Here is a 20,468-nt window from a genome sequence, read left to right on the forward strand (position 1 = left end):
AATAACTTATAACCCAGTTATGCTGGTGGAAGGAAGTCCCACAGCGTGTCTTTGTTCCCAGAGGTCATGGATAGCCCCATGCTCAGCCAGAGATAGTTCGAGCCACCCTCTGTACCAGCTTGCGAATTATGTGTTACATAATTGTACCACAGTTGATATGGAGGAGAGTACTCATGGAGCTGCATGCGCTATCATGAATACCTATATTTAAGAATTATAGTACATACTAGTACAGCTTTAGTATTATTAGTAGTGTTAGAGAGTATGATGTATTTTGTTATTTCTGTGCACAAGGAAAGATCACGAGTTAAAAGTTTGGTAAAAGTAGTGCTAGTGTCTGCAGCGTTTATTGCAACTGCTTTTTTTATTAAAAACTTTTAAAAAGCCTGTTCTGGAATTTAAAGCTGACAGAATGGTCTGTTGGTGTTTATTCTTCTGGTTTCGGAAATCTAGATCAGGAGAAAGCTTGTGTGTCATATCCAGTAAGCAAAATATAGTAACAAGGGTTTCTGTTTGGCCCTGGACAACACTATATCACCAGATATTTTTGTGTGTAATGTCACACTTCGATTAACAAGGACTCACATACGGAAGAGGCTTTTGATGTAGAGCAGGAGGGAATAGACAAGATAGAAGTGATGGTACAATAACAAATTAAGAAAACCCTTTATGAAATCTTAAAAAGGGAAGTCCAGTCTAGATCAATAATCAAGTTCATATAAAAGAAAACAGGCAAACAATTGGGAACCAACTACAGAAACACCTTTACATTATTGTGTTAACTGTAGAAGTCCACTAGCCCAATTAGATCACAATGATGTTAAAGTACCACCTGCAATGTTCAAGTGAATGGAAGATGCAAAAATAATGAACTCTGAGAACAAATTACCAAAAGTGTGACATATCTAATATGGACAATTGAAGTTAACATTAATGTAACTGATAATAAGCTTTTTTTTTAAACGAGGAAACTTCTGATGAATCTTAAACATAAAGAAATTCAACTTAGAATACCTATTGTGCAAGCAGTGAGATGAGGGAAAAATAATTTATAAATAAAATGGGAAGGAGAAAAAGCAATTAAAAATACATTAATGGAATGACTTCACCAGATAGATTTACTTAACCAAATAGTAGGATTACCTGTGTTTCCTTTATCATCTTCTCTGATATGAATGTCTTTGTTGGTGCTCTGTAACTCCAAAAGATCCCTCAGTTCTTCTTTGTATACTTCGATGTAGGATACTTTCACATTAAAGTCTATATTGTGATTTTCAGTGATGTTTTGGAAGATCTCATGAATGGCACGTGGAATAATGCCTTTCAACTCATCAGAAAATGAAGCTTTAGGTCATTAAAAAAAAACCTTATAAATCTTTTAATTTTCTAGCATAATAATGCATGTAATTAATCAGTAAACCATGTAAGATGATTCATTCCTTCCTTTCTGAACTATACATAACTTTTATGGTGCAGCCATTGTAGTTATGCAAGTGAGGGTGAACATGCTGATGCAATATGTACATAGAGCAACAGGAGATCATTCACCATTTTTTCATTCTTTCATGGGATGTGGGCGTCGTTGGCAAAGCCAGCATTTGTTGCCCATCCCCAATTGCCCTTGACAATTGGATGGCTTGCTTGGCCATTTCAGAAGCAGTTAAGAAGCTGTGGATCTGGAGTCACATGTAGGCCAGACCAGGAAAGGACAGCAGATTTCCTTTCCTAAAGGACATTAGTGAACCAGATGGGTTTTTATGACAATCGATGATCGTTTTCATGGCACCATTACTGAGACTAGCTTTTAATTCCAGATATTTAAAATTAATTGAGTTTATTAAATTAATTGAATTGACATTTCACCAGCTGCTGCCATGGAATTTGAACGCATGTCCCCAGGGCATTAGCCTGGGCCTCTGGATTACTAGTTCAGTGACATTACCACTACGTCACCAACTCCCCCTTGGGGCATACATTTTCAGAGTGATTCCATGGTCTGATGTTTGCAGGTAGCCGCTATGGTAAATTGTCTGTGCGCAGGCCAGGATTTGACAGACTGGGAAATCATGGGTTGTACACCTGAAATTTCCTAAGCTGTAATCCCTGCATAAAAGTGCCAATTCACAGAATTGCCTTTTACAACTGGGACCTTCAATAACCTCGCGCGCTACCATTATGGTTGTATTCCTGCATAAAGTTGAAGACAAATATTTTACAAAACTGTCATCGGATTATAAATTTTACAATGAAAATCAGATACCATGATCTGATTCTTAATAAAAATCTACTTCTTCCACTTTTGTGGTTTGTATTGTATTAGCTGGTAATAGTTTTAAAGATTAACTAGGCTTTCAAAGATTTTCATATTAACAGCAAATCAAACATCAGACTTCAAGTCATGAACCTCTCTATCCCATCTGGTCCCAGATTAGCTGGAGCGATGGATGCTATGGAGAGTCTAATGCATCTGTGCCATACATGCCTGTAAAAAAAAAGACGAGGCTGCAAAATATGTTGCTCCTAGTCTGCTTAATCCACCATATTGAAAGTGACAAGACTACCATGGTAGCAAGAATGCAATGTTTTGGAATTCACTTAAAATAAAAAATAAAAGCAAAAATATAGTTGGCAAATGCTTCCTGACAAAATTACAGCAGCAATTCTACTACCAATGGTACTAAATAAAGTTCCAATTTCTTGTAGTAACTTAATTTGTTAGTAAAGTGAGAAAATATCAAACTGCATTTCAAGTCACAGATATCTATGTTTTTGTTGAAAAGTTCTTTTTTCCCTCGTCCCTTTTAAGAGCTTCCCATATCTACCAACATCCCAGGTAAGAGACCTAGCCTCCTTCAAACCCCCTACCAATGACTCTCCAGAAACCACCACTGCAATTCGGAACATAGGAACAGGAATAGGCCATTTAACCCCTCGAGTCTATTCCGCCATTTAATGACTGATCTGTGACCCAACTCCATATTTCCGCCCCATAGCCCTTAATACCTGTAGTTAACAAAAATCTATTGATCTCAGGTTTAAATTTAAGAATTGATCTGGCATCAATTGACGTTTGCAGAAGAGAGTGTTCCAAACTTCCTTTACATAAAGAATTGTTTCCTAAGTTCATTCCTGAAAAGGTCTGGCTTTAATTCGTAGACTGTCACCCAGTCCTAGACCCACAAACCAGCAGAGATAGTTTCTCTCTCTCTCTCTCTACCCTATCTGTTCCCCTTGTGCATAGGACAGTCCAAGGTGACTCTCTCTACCTCTGAGAAAGCTCTTGGCTGATGATAGATGCACAGCAAAGACTGAAAACGTTGGTAGGTAAGAAGTTTTGGTACTCATACACATTACACTGGGATTGCACCAAGCCATCCCCATTCAAGACATAGGTTAACATCAGAGTAGTGTGCCATTTATGTATTGGCCAATACTTCTGAAATAGATATTTCACAGTAATGTGATTCATTATAGTGTACAGTTACAATGCAGAGGGACAAAGAAAACTGTTTTTTTTTACACTTACCTATATGTCCTCCACCAATCGTATATGTTTTTCCAGATCCTGTCTGTCCATAAGCAAAGACAGTGGCATTATAACCTTCAATTGCTGATATCACTAAAGGCTTTACGCAGGCGGAATATACATCTTCCTGTGATGATTTTTGTCCAAATACAAAATCAAATGTAAAAGCACGATCTTTCCCAATCACAACTTGCTGTGTGTTGGGAACAACTCGAACACAAATTTGATGATTGTGGAGGATTTCTTTTGGAAGAAGAGGTCGAATCCGTACAGCAACTTTGACTGCAATCTCTTCCATATTCATAAGATTAAAAAGTTTGGTGCATAAAATTCTTTTACTTTTGCGTATCCATTTTTGAAGATTATCTTTTTCCACGTTCCATAGTGTGTACACTTAAAAGAAAAATATAGTTAGAATTTCAACTTTTTGAATTTGTGATAAAGCCGTTAATTCCTTTATGAAGGAAAAGGAAGACAGCATTTTAAAAACCTGTAATCTTTGAGGAGGCAACAAATACGGTGGATAGGGTGGGAAATACAGTGAATCCGGTGTACATGGACTTTCAGAAACTCTTTGACAAGGCATCACACAGAAGACTACTGGAGACAATCAAGCAGTATGGAATTAGGAGAGGGGAAGCAAATTGGAATAAAAACTGTTTAGGAGGGAAGAAACAGGAAGTTGGAATTAAAGTTAGTTTCTTAAAGTAGCTGGGAGTGAGTACTGGTGTCACACAGCGTTCTGGAACCACATCTACCTACTGTATATCAATGATTAGAATATAGCGCTAGAGGGACGGTGTCCAAATTTGCAGATGCTAAAATAGGAGGTTTAGTAAATAATTCTGAGAACCAGAAGAAGCTACAAGGAGGTATTGGTAACACAGTGGAATGGGCAAAAAAGGGCAGGTGGAATGTCACCAAGTGTGAGGTGCTACATTTTGATAAGCGAAGGTAATAATTAAACTTTGTTGGATGATGTGGCAGAATAGAGGGATTTGAGAATTCAGGTCTACAAAAGAAAGAAATAAAGACTTTTATTTACATAGCGCCTTTCATGGCCACCAGATGTCTCAAAGTGCTTTACAACCAACGAAGTGATTTTTGAAGTGTAGTTACTGTTGTAATGCAGGAAATAGGGCAGCCGGTATACATTAAAGCATCACATTAAGCATTAAGAAAACAATAAGAGCATCACCTCAAATAGATAAAAGCCATTAAAAAAAATTCCAATGGAATACAGAGGCAAGGGGTACAGAATGTAAAAGTCGAGATGTAATAAGGAATCTACGTAAAACCCTAGTAAGACCACAGTTGGAGATATTTATGCAGTTTTGGGCTCTGCACTATAGGAAAAATATTGAGGCAATAGAATATACAGTGTATATTCACTAGGATGGTGGCTGAAATGAGGAAACAAAAATAAAAAAAACATGAAAAATTGAGGTTAATTTTGTTACTCTAGTGATTATGGGGTGATCTTATAGAGGTGTTTAAAATTATGAAGACAAGTCTAACAGAATCAAAATCATTTCTGGTGGTTGAGGGGTCTAAAACGAGGAGACATAGATAAAAGAACAGGAAGAGATTTAGGTCAAAAAGCATTTTTTTTTTAATATACACAGAGGGTTGTGAGGCTCTGGAAGCACCATCAAAGCAGAGACCACGGGCTTGATTTTTAGCCCTGGCTGTGTTGGGAGCAGAGGTGGGCGTGCACAAAAAAAAACGCACCACCAGCTGGCATGCCACTTCCCCGGCTCCATCCAGCCCCCAGGCCATTTTCATGGAGGCAGGATAGGGTGGGGGAGCGGCAGAGCTACCCACCTGCACACGGTGGGTAGTTAATCAGGCTGGTTAAGGACCACCTAAGGCCAATTAAAAGGAGCCGAGTGGGGTTTTCCAGTCAGACTCCAAGTTTTCACAGGTGGCAGGGGCCAGTTTAGCTGCCTGGAAGCAACCTCCTGGTGGCAGGCCGCGGTGGGAGTGGGGCCAGCGCTCCGGGCAAGATTAGAGGCCCTCCCTGCCTGCCTGGATGCAGCAGCAGCTGCAGGCCGCCTTGTAGAGGGGCTCTCCCCTCCCCCAACAATAATGTCCTGGCTTCAAATGTAATTTTTAATTTAAATTTTAAAAAAGTTGGAGTGGGGGCACCTCCATTTTGAATTCTGCTCTCTCTTACTTACCTTCCTTTGCATGCTGCTGCTGCTTTCAAGCTGAAAGGCCTCTGATAAAGCTAGAGAACCAGAAAGCTCGACTTCCATCCTTAATTGGACGGCAAGCCCGCCCTCTGGCCATTAATTGGGGAACATCACATTGCTTCCCACACGGTGCTGGCTTCTGACCCTATTTGAGCCTGATGGCAGGGTTCAGAAGCCTGCAGGGAAAATCCTGCCCCATGTCAGCATTTAAGAATAGGTTGGATAGGTGATTGAAGGAAAAAGAATAATCGGGCATACGTTCAGGGTACGGTGTAACCACATAGGGAAGATAACCACCAAGATAGGCTTGTCAGACCAAATGGCCTGTTTCCACGTGCAATTTCCATGTAATTTAATGTGTTTCTAGATGGTTACAGGACCCTATTTGCTTGGGTACAAGCAGATACAACTGCGAGCCATGTGGACATTTCTCCAAACTTAAAATAAGCAGATTAATGTCTCCATTAAGCTAGCGTACAGCAATATTTCAAATAATATGCGACCAGAGTCTGTCTTTGATTGATGACTTCACCCTTCAGGGAATTATTGGAGTGGTAACTGTGTAGTACACAGTTGTCCTTGTTCCATACAGACCCAACTAGAAAATAAAACATTACTACCGTATATACTCATGTAAAAGTCGACCCATGACTTTAAGGCGAAAAATCTTGAATTTTTCTTAAATCTTGTGTAAAAGTCAAAGTCAATCTTAACTTTCAGAGCCCAGACAGAACATTCTAATCACGCACTAGTATAAATACCTGAAAGTTGTTTTCAATATGGCGCCAAGAAAGTATAATAAATACACAATGCAGTTTAAACTAAAAGTCGTTGCGTGTGCAGAGAAGGCAAATAATTGTGCGGCAGCAAGAGAATTCAAAGTATCAGAGAAAAATGTCAGAGATTGGAGAAAGCTTTCCACGCAGCTCATGAAGATGCCAAAGAATAAAAGTGCTATCGGGGAAAGCCTAGCAAGTGGCAGCAATTAGATGGTAAAGTTTCAGAATGGGTCAGTTAACGTCGCCAGAATGAATATATAAGGGAGGGATCTTGAACCTTGCAGCGGAGGTCCCAACGTCAAGAGAAATCAATGCTGAGTCATAGAGAGATACAGCACTGAAACAGGCCCTTTGGTCCATCAAGTCTGTGCTGACCATCAACCACCCATTTATACTAATCCTACATTAATCCCATATTCCCACCTTCCCTCAATTCTCCTTCCACCTACCTACACTAGGAGCAATTTACAATGGCCAATTTACCTATCAACCTGCAAGTCTTTGGCTGTGGGAGGAAACCAGAGCACCTGGCGGAAACCCACGCAGTCACAGGGAGAACTTGCAAACTCTGCACAGGCGGTACCCAGAACCGAACCCAGGTCGCTGGAGCTGTGAGGCTGTGGTGCTAATCACTGCACCACTGTGCCGCCCCGCATCTGTTCCGGAAGGTTCACTGAATTTAGCACCAATCAGGCGTGTGCTTTCATGCAATCGGAGGTCGTGTACCTTGGATTGAAAATCAATGAAAAAAGGACTATAGCTAGTGAAAGAGAAGATAGAAACAATAGTTAATGTCCTAAAGGTGTCTGAGCTTAGATCTTTTCTAGGTATGGTCCAATAATACTCGCAAGTTCTGCCTGAGCTTGCATTAGTGTTAGCTCCAATACACGAGTTGTTGAAGAAAGATGTGAAATGGGAATGGTCTAAAACACAAGATGCTTATGATACATGCAAGAGAAGCTTGTCCGGTGATGCATTATTCATTCATTCCGACAAAATCGTGACCTGAAGCTAGCATGTGACGCTTTAAACTATGGATTTGGAGCAGTGATCAATCACGTCATGGATGATGGTGAAAAGAAGCCCATAGCAGTCTTGTCATGTACCCTGACCAAGAGTGAACGTAACTAGCGCAGAATTAAAAGGAAGCACTTGGAATCATCTTCTGAATCAAAACGTTACTAGTTTTTGTTGAGTAGAAGCTTAGCACTAATTACAGATCATAAACCCGAGCAGCTATTCTAAGTCCAAAGTCTGCAATACCAACAATGGCAACATTAAGGATGCAGTGGTGGGATGTACTTCTCTCACAGTACGACTACAACACTGAATATCGTAATTCAAAGGAGAATGCTACAGCTGATGCACTGTCGCATTTGCCGCATTAAGACTCAAAAGTAGGCTGTGAAGGTGCAATCTTCACAATAAGAGTTGTAGAGGAGGAGTTTCAAATCACAGCAACTGAAATTACAGCTGAAACTTAAAGACCTACTTTTAAAAAGAGTCTATGAACAGACTTTGAATGCCAGGACAGAGTTTGACTGATGTACAGACGAAGCAATGCAACCGTTCCACAATCAACATAACGAATTGTCATGTGAACAGGGATGCATTAAGTGGGGTTACAGAGTGGTAGTACCTAGTTCTTTGAGAGACCAGATTCTGGTAGAACTTCATACGGAACACTGGGTATAGTTAGCAAGAAATCCATAACCAGAAGTTTTGTTTATTGGCCTGGGGTCTAGACTGTGATCTAGAATCATTGGTTAGTAAAATGTACCATTTGTCAAAACTGCAGAAATAAGCCAGCAAAAACTCCTTTACAATTGTAGTCATGGTTGACCCGACCATTTCAAAATGCCCACATAGATCACATGATCCCAGCAAGGGACGATCCAAACTTTGAGCATGACCGACTTGATAGTGAGCTTTTGCCAGAGTGTGAACCAGTTCAGACTTCTGGTGTCTGAAGTACCCTTCTTTGGCCTCCTTGTCTCGAGAGACAATGGGTAAGTGCCTGGAGGTGGTCAGTGGTTCGTGAAGCAGTGCCTGGAGTGGCTATAAAGGCCAATTCTAGAGTGACAGACTCTTCCACAGGCTGTAGATAAAATTGGTTGTTGGGGCTGTTACACAATTGGCTCTCCCCTTGCGCTTCTGTCTTTTTTCCTGCCAACTCTCTTCAACTCGCCACTCTTTAGCCCCGCCAGCTCTGGCTATCACTGGCAACTGACTCCCACGACTTGCGGTCAATGTCACAGGACTTCATGTCGCGTTTGCAGACGTCTTTAAAGCGGAGACATGGACGGCCGGTGTGTCTGATACCAGTGACGAGCTCGCTGTACGATGTGTCCTTGGGGATCCTGCCATCTTCCATGCGGCTCATATGGCCAATCCATTTCAAGCGCGGCTGGCTCAGTAGGGTGTATATGCTGGGGATGTTGGCCGCCTTGAGGACTTCTGCGTTGGAGATACGTTCCTGCCACCTGATGCCAAGGATTCTCCGGAGGCAGCGAAGATGGAATGAATTGAGACATCCAATTACAGAAAAAGAAACAAGATCTTCTGTAAGTCCTGAACTGAAACCAAACAGTACAAAACCTGACTTGACTGCCCGAACGTGGTGGAAGCAGGTTCTATTGAGACATTCAAAAGGGAATTAGACTGTTATCTGAAAGGAAGAGTGTGCAGGGCTAAGGAGAGAAGGCGGGGGAATGGCATGAGATGAATTGCTTATTGAGAGGGCCGTGCAGACAAGATGGGCCTTCTGTGCTGTAACAATTCTGTGATACAGCAAAACCTGAGATCACACAAAAACTTTATAAACCAGTTGTTAAACTATATCTATAAATCAAGTCTAAATAAAAGTCAGTTGTTATTTTGCCAAGTGTGCATATTCTCAAAGATTTGTTTGTTTCTGAATTTGTATAGTTAGTGTACCTGTAGGTCTCAAACCTTGTTGCGTGTCCCGCCTTTACCAAATGATGCTTTTGCTGCTTCATAAATGATGGAGCTTAGTGATTTTGAAGCTACACCAGCCAGCATTGGTGCTTTGGTGGGTAGCAAGAATTCTAGCTACAGTGCAAAGTGCTGGTATTTGGCATCATTGCTTATGCAAGGGATGCTGATAGGTGGCGGGCCATCGTGTTTGGAGCCGAGAAACTTTTGGGGGTGCAATTTCACTCTGCTGCTGATAAAGAGAGTAGTCAGTGTTGCAATCTGCGCTATGGTAGATGCAGAAGTGAAGAACACTGGGCAGATCGCGCCTCCTCATGATGACGAGGTCAAGTTGGTGCCAATGACCAGAACTTGGGTGATGCCATGATACCCTGTGGCAATGTCTATCCTGGAAGATGGTGTTGGTCATGCAGAGTTCATTCAGGCCACAAAGCTCAAGAAGGCATCGTCCATTATCGTTGATCTTGCCCACCCCATGACAACCGTGGCACATTGTCCATGAATCACTGTTGGCCCCAACACGTGTGTTGAAGTCACCCAGAATAAATAGCCTCTTGCCATTTGGGATGTTCCTCAGAATGTCAGGTAGGGAGTCATAGAAATGCTCTTCATCAGAGATGCCAGCGTTCAGAGTTGGTGCGTAGACGCATATGATGTAGACTGTGCCTCCATCGGATGATAACTACAGGGAGATGAGGCGCTCTAAGTTTGCTACTGGTGGCTCAATTGACTCTGTCAGCTGATTGTTCACTGTGAAGCCTACACCATGCTCACGGCAATCTTCAGCATTCTTTTCATACCAGTAGAAGATGATGTAATTAGTCTCTCGAATAGAGCCTGTGTCAGCTCATCTGGTTTCTTGTAGAGCAGCAAAGTCAACACCAAGTCTGTGTAGCTCACGGTCAATCAGGACTGTCTTGCGTGCACTTGCTGTAGAGTGTCTGTCGCTGTTCACTCCAGGGAGACACAGTCATCACATTCCAGCTTCCAAGCCAAAAGGTTACCTTTCTTGGTTTGCCCCCCAGTCAACCTCGTAGGCTGGTGTCCAGAGCAAAGATATAGCCTATAAGTCTGGGGTCGATTCGATTGCAGGAATTGTTGGAAGGTACTAACTTGACCTAGTCAGCTGAGATGATATCTGTCTTTGATGCAAAAAACAAAGCCTACATGATGCACTACATAAACCCAACAGCTAAGACACTGCATGACATTTTTTTTATTCATTCATGGGATGTGGGCATCACTGGCCAGGCCAGCATTTATTGCCCATCCCTAATTGCCAGAGAAGGTGGTGGTGAGATGCCTTCTTGAACCACTGCAGTTCATGTGGGGTAGGTACACCCACAGTGCCATTAGGCAGGGAGTTCCAAGATTTTGACCCAGCGATGGTAAAGGAACAGCGATGTAGTTCCAAGTCAGGATGGTGTGCAAACTTGCAGGTGGTGGTGTTCCCATGCATCTGCTGCCCTTATCCTTCTAGGTGGTAGAGGTCGCGGGTTTGGAACGTGCTGTTGAAGGGGTCGTGATGAGTTGTTCCAGTGCATCTTGTAGCTGGTACACACTGCCGCCTCTTTGTGTCAGTGGTGAAGGGAGTGAATGTTGATGTGCTGAATGAGATACCGATCAAGTGGGCTGCTTTGTCCTGGATGGTGTCGAGCTTCTGAATGCTGTTGGAGCTGCACCCATCCAGGCAAGTGGAGAGTATTTCATCACACTCCTGACTTGTGCCTTGTAGATGGTGGACAGGCATTGGGTAGGCGAGTTACTTGCCGCAGAATTCCCAGCTTCTGACCTGCTCTTGTAGCCACAGGATTTACGTCACTGGTCCGGTTCAGTTTCTGGTCAATGGTAACCCCCAGGAAATTGATAGTGGGGGATTCAGCGATGGCAATGCCATTGAACATCAAGGGGAGATGGTTAGATTCTCTCTTGTTTGAGATGGTCATTGCCTGGCACTTAAGTGGCAAGTAACTTTCATGCCACACATCAGCCCAAGCCTGGATGTTGTCCATGTCTTGCTGCATCTGGACACAGGCTGCTTCGTTATCTGAGGAATTGCCAATGGTGCTGAACATTGATCAATGCACAATGAACACTGATGAAAGGCTGAGGGACTTGAGGTTGTTTTCGTTGGAGAGAAGGAGGAGGAGAGGTGACTTAATAGAGACATATAAGATAATCAGAGGGTTAGATAGGGTGGATAGTGAGATTCTTTTTCCTCAGATGGTGATGGCAAGCACGAGGGGACATAGCTTTATGTTGAGGGGTGATAGATATAGGACAGATGTGAGAGGTAGTTTCTTTACTCAGAGAGTAGTAGGGGCGTGGAACGCCCTGCCTGCAACAGTGGTAGACTCGCCAACTTTAAGGGCATTTAAGTGGTCATTGGATAGACATATGGATGAAAATGGAATCGTGTAGGTCAGATGGTTTCACAGGTCGGCGCAACATCGAGGGCCGAAGGGCCTGTACTGCGCTGTAATGTTCTAATTCTAATTCTAATTCCCACTTCTGATCTTATGAGGGAGAGAAGGTCATTGATAAAGCAGCTGAAGATGGTTGGGCCTGGGACACTACCCTGAGGAACTCCTGCAGTGATGTCCTGTGACTGAGACGATTGACCTCCAACAACCACAACCATCTTCCTTTTGCTAGGTATGACTCCCACCAGTGGAGAGTTTTCCACCTGAATCACATTGACTTCAGTTTTGTTAGGGCTTTCTTTGGCCTCCTTATCTCGAGAGACAATGGATACGCGCCTGGAGGTGGTCAGTGGTTTGTGATGTCCTTTTGGAGTTCTACACTATCCTCCTCACAGCTCACAATGCTTCCAAGTTTCATTTGTTAGGGCTCCTTGATGCCATACTCAGTCAAATGCTGCCTTGATGTCAAAGGCAGTCACTCTCACCTCACCTCTGGAGTTCAGCTCTTTTGTCCATGTTTAGACCAAGGCTGTAATGAGGTCAGGAGCTGAGAGGCCCTGGTGGAACCCAAGCTGTGCATCAGTGAGCAGGTTATTGCTGCGCAAGTGTCACCTGATAGCACTGTCGATGGTCCCTTCCATCACTTTGCTGAAAGTCACCAAGGCAGCTATGCAAAGGGGAGAAAGAGATACTGCACAAACAAACACTGGATCAGGTATGTCAAGAAATCCCAACTGCATGCGACAAAGGAAATCTACGAGCTATGTACGAAGCGATCAAGAGGGCACTTGGGTCCTGCCATCACCAAAGCTGCTCTCCTGAAGTCCGCAGATGGTGAAATGCTCACCTACAGAAGTAAATGGATGTCCCGCTGGGCTGAACACTACTGTGAACTGTACTCCTGAGAGTTGGATATCTCCCAGTCTGCGCTCGATGCTCTCCCGCAACTTCCTGTCATGGATGAATTAGGTGGTGAAGAACACTCATCACTGGAGCTTGAGAAGGCCATAGACCGTCTAGCAAACAGAAGGGCACCAGCCAAGGACAGAATACCAACTGAACTGCTCAAGCATGGAAAGTGCCATCTATAGCCACACCTTAATGACCTTCTTCTTCGCTGCTGGAAATTAGGTTCTGTCCCACAGGAGATGCGTGACACCAAAATAATCACACTATCCAAAAACAAAAGGTGACACAGGAGACTGTAATAACTACAGGGCCATCTCACTCCTTAGCATCATGGGGAAGGCCTTTGCTACAGTCATACTTAAAAGACTCCATTTACTTGCAGACCGAGTGTACCCGGAAGCACAATGCGATTTCCGTGCCGCCAGATCTACTGTGGATATGATCTTCTCCATACGTCAACTACAAGAGAAGTGTAGGAAATAGAGTATAACCTTTACTTACTTTCGTAGATCGCAACAAGACATTTGACACCGTCAGCAGAGAAGGGCTCGACAAGATTTTGAGAAAAATTGGCTGTCCACCGAAGCTCCTCGGCCTCATCCGCTCCTTCCATGACAACATGCACTGCACTGTACAGTTCGATGGCTCCACTTCTGACAGTTTTGGAGTGAAGAATGGAGCGAAACAGGGTTGTGTCCCAGCTCGCACTCTGTTTGGCACCTTCTTCTCCATGCTCCTGACCTTTGCCTTCCATGCAGATATGGAAGGAGTCCACTTGCACACTAAGTCAGATGGCAAGCTCTACAATCTATCAAGGCTGAAAGCGAAGACAAAAACACATCACGTCCTGATCAGAGAACTCCTCTATGTTGATCATGCTGCGCTTGACGCTCACAAGGAAACGCAGCTACAAAGACTCATGGGCTGTCTCTCCCATGCCTACCTTGTTCTACTTCACTATAAGTATCAAGAAAACCGTGATTTGGGGACAATGTGTTGCATCTCCACACCTGATCACACTAAATACCGCCCCACTGAAAGTGATTAGCAAATTCTGCTACCTTGGGTCCACAGTGACAGACAATCTGTCCCTGGATGCAGAGCTCGATATACGCATAGGGAAAGCAGCTACCACCTTTGTCCGATTTGCGAAATGTGCATGGGATAACACCAAGCTGACCAATAAGACCAAGCTGATGGTTTACAAGGTCTGTGTTCTAAACACCTTGCCTGTCAAACATGAGTGACTTACTGCTACCAGGAAAAGAATCTCAATAATTTCCATCTTTTCTGTCTGCGGCACATTATGAGTATATCCTGGCAGAACAAAATCACAAATGTGGCAGTCAGCTCAAAGGCAGCGCTCCCAAGTGTGTTGGCACTAATCAAACAGAGGCGGCTTCGGTGGATCGGACACGTCCACAGGATGGAAGATGATCGCATACCCAAGGAGGTATGGTGAGGTAGCCGGAACCAGATGACCAGTAGGGTGCTCAAAGCTCCGCTTCAAGGATGCATGCAAGCATCACATGAAGGCCCTAAATGTCGACTATTGCAATTGGGAGTCACTAGCTGGTGAAAGAGAAAAATGGCAACACATCCTGTGGACTGGTGTGCACTACCACGACGACCAGTTGTAACAACAGCTTGGCAACAGGCACCAAAAACAACAACTCAGTGTCACTTGTCAGCTTCATGTGCAGCACTTGAGGCAGAACCTGCCTCTCAAGGATTGGCCTTCACAACCATCAGCAAAGGTGCACCAAGAGAAGACACCCCAGCTAAGTGGATTGTTTGCTGCATGTCCATCATCTTTCGTAGATGTACCTGCAAATAGTATCTTTTTTTTTTTTAAAAAGGGGGAAGCAGTGTAATGTATCCCTGTGTTATGAGCATGCCGAATGCATGATGGTCATTAAACTGTGATCTGGCCATCTTGGTATCTGTCTTTCTTTACAAGTTCCTCCCAATATGTAATGTGCAAGATTAAAGGAAGAAGCTTATAATGTTGCAAAAGGAAGCAGCAAACCGGAGGATTGGAAGGATTTTAGAATTCAGCAAAAGATAAAGAGATGGAAAATAGAATGAGAGTAAACTAGCAAGAGACAGAAAACAGATTGTAAAAGTGGGTCCCTTACAGGTAGAGACAGGAGAAATTCTATTGGGGAATAAGGAAAGAACAGAGGCATTAAATGAATATGTTGTACCTGTCTTCACAGCAGAAGACACAAAAAATTCCAGAAATAGCATGGAACCAAGGGTCCAGTGGAAATGAGAAACTTAGGGATATCATTATTAGTAAATAGTACTGCAGAAATTAATGGGACTTAAAGTCGACAAATCCCCTGGACTGGATGGCCTGTATCCTAGAGTTTTAAAAGAGGGAGCTACACAGATAGTGGTTGCATTAGTTTTAATCTTCCAGAATTCCCTAGCTCCTAGAACAATCTCCATGGATTGGAAGATAGCAAACGTAATCCCACTATACAAGAAAGGAAGGAGAGAGAAGACAGGGAACCATAGGCCAGTTAGCTTGACATCAATCGTAGGAAAAATGCTAATCTATAATAATAATGCTAAGTTTTTGTCTCTCCGGACTATTTGATTGGTCAGTATAAGAGGTGCATCGGTTGGTTGGTTTATTTGGTGGCATGCAGAGGACTGGAGTGAGTGTTTCACGTGCAGCAGCCAATGGGTGGTAGTGGCAGCAGAGTGGCGCGGTGATGGGGTTGGTCAGTGGAAATAAGCAAAAGTGGAAGGTAAGGAGCACCCAACAACAAAGTTACCCTGGCTAGAGGGATTGTTTCCATGAGAGATGGGATGAGATTGATGGGAGGGATTGGGATGGGGCTGGCACAGGAGGAATGGAAGGAATGGGATGGAGATGGCATAAGAGGGAACGAATGACATGGGAGAGGTGGATGAGATGATGGAATTGGTTACGCATGGCACAACGGCAGGAACAATTATTTGATCCAACTGATTATTCGAAAGTTATTCTTTGGGCTAAATTGAAAATTCACTAGATTTGAATGAATTTTTTTTAGAAAAGCTGTCGGATGAATTAAAAGAATACATCAGTATTGATTGTATAGAGGAACATGATGATAACAGTCTACACTCTTCATTGTTTCTACACAGTCTAATTCCAATGGGCATGCCGCCACACAAACTTGGACTCAAGGAAGTAGTAGTTAAAATGCTACAAAATTAAAATCTTAAACAAGAACTTTATTCCCCAAATAATTTTGAGCCCATCAGATGTAAACATGCCATTTTAACTCGGGAGAAAACTGTTCCCAATTAGACTTTCATATTCAATGACAATAAACAAGTCACAAGGCCAGACTCTTGACCAAATTTGAGTTTATATTCCTAGTCCTGCTTTTACATATGGACAGCTTTATGTAGCTTTTTCCAGAATGAGACGTTTTACTTTTGTTAAAGTCTTTGGTGAAAGAATAACTAGAAATCCTGTATTTAAAGTACTGTTGCAATAAAGATACGAATTTAACTGCAAATGTTTTGCAGGTCTCTGCTAGTAAATCCATTAAGAATTTTTTGAGGTTATAACTAGTAGGATGGATATAAAGGGCAACCAGTGGATGTAGTATATTAGGATTTTCAGAAAGCATTCAATAAGGTGCCACACAAGAGGTTATTATGCAAAATTAAGGCTTCTGGGATTGGGGATTGGTTAAACAGACAGAAAACAGAGTCGGAACAAATGGGTCATTTTCAGGTTGGCAGGCTGTAACTAATGGAGTACCTCAAGGATCAGTCTTGGGCCTCAGTTATTTACAATCTACATCAATGGCTTAGATGAGGGGAATGAGTGTAATGTGTCCAAGTTTGCTGATGATACAAAATTAAGAGGGAAAGTAAGCTGTAAGGAGGAAGCAAAGAGGCTGCAAAAAGATATAGACAGGTTGGGTGAGTGGACAAAAACCTCGCAGATGGAATATAATATGGGGAAGTGCGAAGTTTTGCACTTTCGAAGGAAAAGTAGAAAAGCTAAATATTTATTAAAATGGTGAGAGAGTGGGAAATGTTGGTATTCAAAGGGACCTGGGTGTGCTTGTACATGCATCATAAAGTTAACATACAGGCACAGCAAGCAATTAGAAAAGCAAATGGTACATTATCCTTTATTACAAAGGGATTGGAGTATAAGAGCAAAGCAGCCTTACTGCGATGGTATGGGGCTCTAGTGAGATCACAACTGGAGTACTTGTACAGTTTAGTCTCCTTGTCTAAGGAAAGGTATACTGGCCTTGGAGGGAATGCAGTGAAGGTTTACTCGACAGATTCCTGGGATGAGGGGACTGCCCTACGATGAGAAATTGAGTAGACTAGACATATATTTCCTGGAATTTATAAGAATGAGAGGTGATCTCATTGAAACATAAAAAATTCTTAAGGGGCTTGATGGAGTAGATACTGGGAGGATGTTTTTCCTGGTGGGGGGTCCAGAACTAGGGGGTCAGTCTCAGAACAAAGGGTCGACCATTAAGGCTTGAGATGAGAAATTTCTTCACTCAAACAGTTGCGGATCTTTGCAATTCTCCACTCCAGAGGGCTGTGGATGCTCAGTTACCGAATATATTCAAGACAGAGGTTGATAGATTTTTGGATATTAAGGAAACCAAAGGATAGTGCCAGAAGGCAGAGTTGAGTTAGATCATCCACAGTCAGTGAATGGCAGAACAGACTCGAAGGACTAATGGCCTACTCCAGCTCTTATTTCCTATGTTTTTAGAATCCTCCAAAAGTAAAAATCCAAATTGTGTAGCCTTTGTTTGTTTCCCTGTTGAAAAATCAAATTCAGAGATGTGTGCATGTTACATCTGCGATGTTAGCATGGAACGTACAGCATACATGTGAGCTGACATCACAAATGTGATGCATGCACATCTTTGGGTATGATTTTTGGTAAGAAAACATAGAAGTTCTGATGAAAGGTCACTGACCTGAAATGTTAACTTTGTTTCTCTGTCCACAGATGCTGCCAGACCTCCTGAGTATTTCCAGACTTTTTTGATTTTATTTCAGATTTCCAGCATTTGCAATATTTTGCTTTTATTTTTATTAAAGAAATGTTCTTGTTTTTTCCCCCTCAGGTATAGGAGAATTTTTTTTGTTTTATGAATCTGCCACTCAAAAAAAAACCCCAGTGAATTTAATTGGTGGAAATTGGTTTAAAAAACTGATTTTAATGATTCCCACACAAATGAAGAATCTGTACTTTGGTCACTTATCCTAATATCTTCTTCTATGGTTCAGTGTCAAAGTTTGTTTGATAACACTCCTGTAAAGCACCTTTTGTGGTTTTACTTCAGTAAAGGCGCTATACAAATGCAAGCTTTTTGTTGTCATTAGTAATTGTTTGGGAGGTGCAAGGCAGATGGAAGGAATTAAGGGAATGTACTTGGATTGGCAGGATGTGATGTTCATATTGATTTGTACTAGGGCCTCATCTTTGCACCATATATATCAATGACTTGGATGAAGAAAGAGAAATGTATATCCAGGCTTGTGGACGGCATTAAGTTGTGTAGATGGAAGCAGGGACGTAGATAAAGGAAGTGGCAAAACTATGGCAGGGAGCTCAATGTGGGAAAATGTGAGGTCATCCACTTAAGATTCAAGAAATACAAATTGGAATATTTTCTTAATGGCGAGAGCCTAGGCACTGTGGAGGAGCAAAAGGATTTGGTTCCCCCAAATACATAAATCATAAAGTGCAGAACATTTAGGGGCAGGGGAGCAGAACAGATAGACGTTATGGTCCATATGGGAAACAATGACATAAAAAGGTAAAAAAATTGAGGTCCTGCAGTCAGAATTTCAGGAGTCCAGGAGGAAATTAAAGAGCAGGGCCTCAAAAGGAAATAATCTTTGGATCACTCCCAGTAGCATGAACCAGTGAGTATAGGAATCATAGGATAAAAGAGGTTAATAGGTGGCTGGAGAAATAGCACAGGAGGGAGGGCTTCAGATGCCTAGGGCACTGGGACTAATTCTGGGGCAGGAAAGACCTGTTTAATGTGACGGGTTTCAATTCCACAGAACTGGGACCAAAGACCTCGTGATAAGGTTAACTAGTGCTGTGGGAGAGGGTCTAAACTAAATTGGGCAGGGGGTGGGCACTAGGCTGAAATATTAGAGAGTAGAAACAAGGTGCACAGACGTCTGGGAGACACAAATAGCGCTAAAGAATAGTTCAGAAATAGGAGGGATCAGACAGGGGAAAATGTGAGGCAATTTAATATGGACTGCAATGCATACATCAAGTAAGTGAGTCTTGGAGGCGTGCCTCCCAGTCATGTAGTCTTTTGGAACTTGTATGATTGCCTTTGGGATTCAGAGATGAATTTTCCAGCTTTTTTTGCTCCTCCTAGGACAATATGTGGCTGGTGGGTGAGGAGAAGGGGAGAGATGGGGGTCATGATGTGCAGATGTGTCACCATGATAATACAGACAGGCTCGATCAATCTGCTGGTCTTCTCCTGCTCTTTGTTTTGTTACGTTGTAACATTGGAAGGGAAATTAATGCCAGCAAAAGCAAGAGAATACTAGATCCTATAGATTAAGAACTGAAGAAAAGATCTCTGAGGAAATGGAGACACCGGCAGAAAACAGAACCATAATTGTGGAGAATCTGGTTATGCATTTGTAAATAGGATGTTAATTGTATATTAAGTGTTTAATTATATGCCAGTGGTGGGCATTAAATGGGGTTTCATTTGAGTTCATATAAAGAGACACTTATTGAAACAATGGTGTGGTTGCATTAGGAAGTCTTTACTTGTAATGTTTCACACTGTAAATAAATGTAAGACAGAGTAAAGATTAGCTCCAGTACTATCCTTCACCAACAGGCTATGAGAATTTTAACATAAGAGTGGAGCTGCCAAGCCAGTATAGAGTCAAGAAATCACAGTCATAAGTGAAAGAGAGAGACTGTGCCTCGGAATCAGCAGAACTACCAAAAGTCAAACCCTTTCAGCAACAGGAACCAAAGACGGAAAATGGTCCCATCAATACTCAAAAACAACCTCATAACCACTAAAGGGGTGGTACAGTAATGCAAAAGAATTCCTAACAACCATAGCTGGAACAGTACGATACACAGAGAGAAAAACGTCTTCCAAAACAAGAAGAAATATTTCAGCCTCGACAACCAGTCCGAAAACATTGATACAGCCTTATGTTAACAATGGAGAAAGTGATGTGTTTTCCTTTAATCACTAACCCGGAGCTCTATCCTGGCAGCTGCAGTCACTCAGGCTGTAGCTTCTGCCACCCTGCTCTCGGCAGACAGCTGAACCGAAACATTGTTTTGCCGGCCCAGCTCTTTGCCTCAGAGCCTCTACCGGTGGCGTCTCTTCCTTCACGCTCGCTTTGTCTCTGTTGCTGTATTCAATTTATTCCACCCCTACCTCTTGCTTCTCTTTTACTTACCTTCCACCCAGCTGTTTTTATCTAAGAAGATACCTGTACATTTAATGAGGATGGAAGGGACTGTTCTCAATTGCGCTGCCGGCAGCTTGCAGTTACACTATGTTTATTATTGTGTCCTAGCAACATCACTTCCGGCTAAGTTCTGGTTCTCATAAAGATGGCGGCGGGGGGAGTGACTCGGGGAATGCGCACGCGCAAACGCTGGCGGTAAATGGCA

General features: G+C 42.6%; 1 protein-coding gene across 5 annotated transcripts in view; it reads right to left on the minus strand.

The window, feature by feature from the left end:
- The window catches only part of LOC137369208 (kinesin-like protein KIF27), a 213,962-nt gene that overhangs the window by 193,231 nt on the left and 263 nt on the right, over positions 1-20,468 (minus strand). The window contains exons 1-3 of one of the 5 annotated variants that reach the window (XM_068030026.1): positions 20,252-20,367; positions 3,527-3,919; positions 1,144-1,344 (exon numbers count right to left, since the gene is read on the minus strand). In XM_068030026.1, coding sequence (XP_067886127.1) covers positions 1,144-1,344; positions 3,527-3,830 — 505 coding nt within the window. In that variant the 5' untranslated portion in view covers positions 3,831-3,919; positions 20,252-20,367. Of the gene's footprint in view, positions 1-1,143; positions 1,345-3,526; positions 3,920-13,288; positions 13,488-20,042; positions 20,368-20,468 lie in introns of those variants that run through there. The other 4 variants (XM_068030027.1, XM_068030030.1, XM_068030025.1 and 1 more) reach the window with 4 other exon arrangements.

This window comes from Heterodontus francisci, chromosome 4 (genome assembly GCF_036365525.1).
Source record: "Heterodontus francisci isolate sHetFra1 chromosome 4, sHetFra1.hap1, whole genome shotgun sequence".
In the NCBI taxonomy this organism is placed as follows: Eukaryota; Metazoa; Chordata; class Chondrichthyes; order Heterodontiformes; family Heterodontidae; genus Heterodontus; species Heterodontus francisci.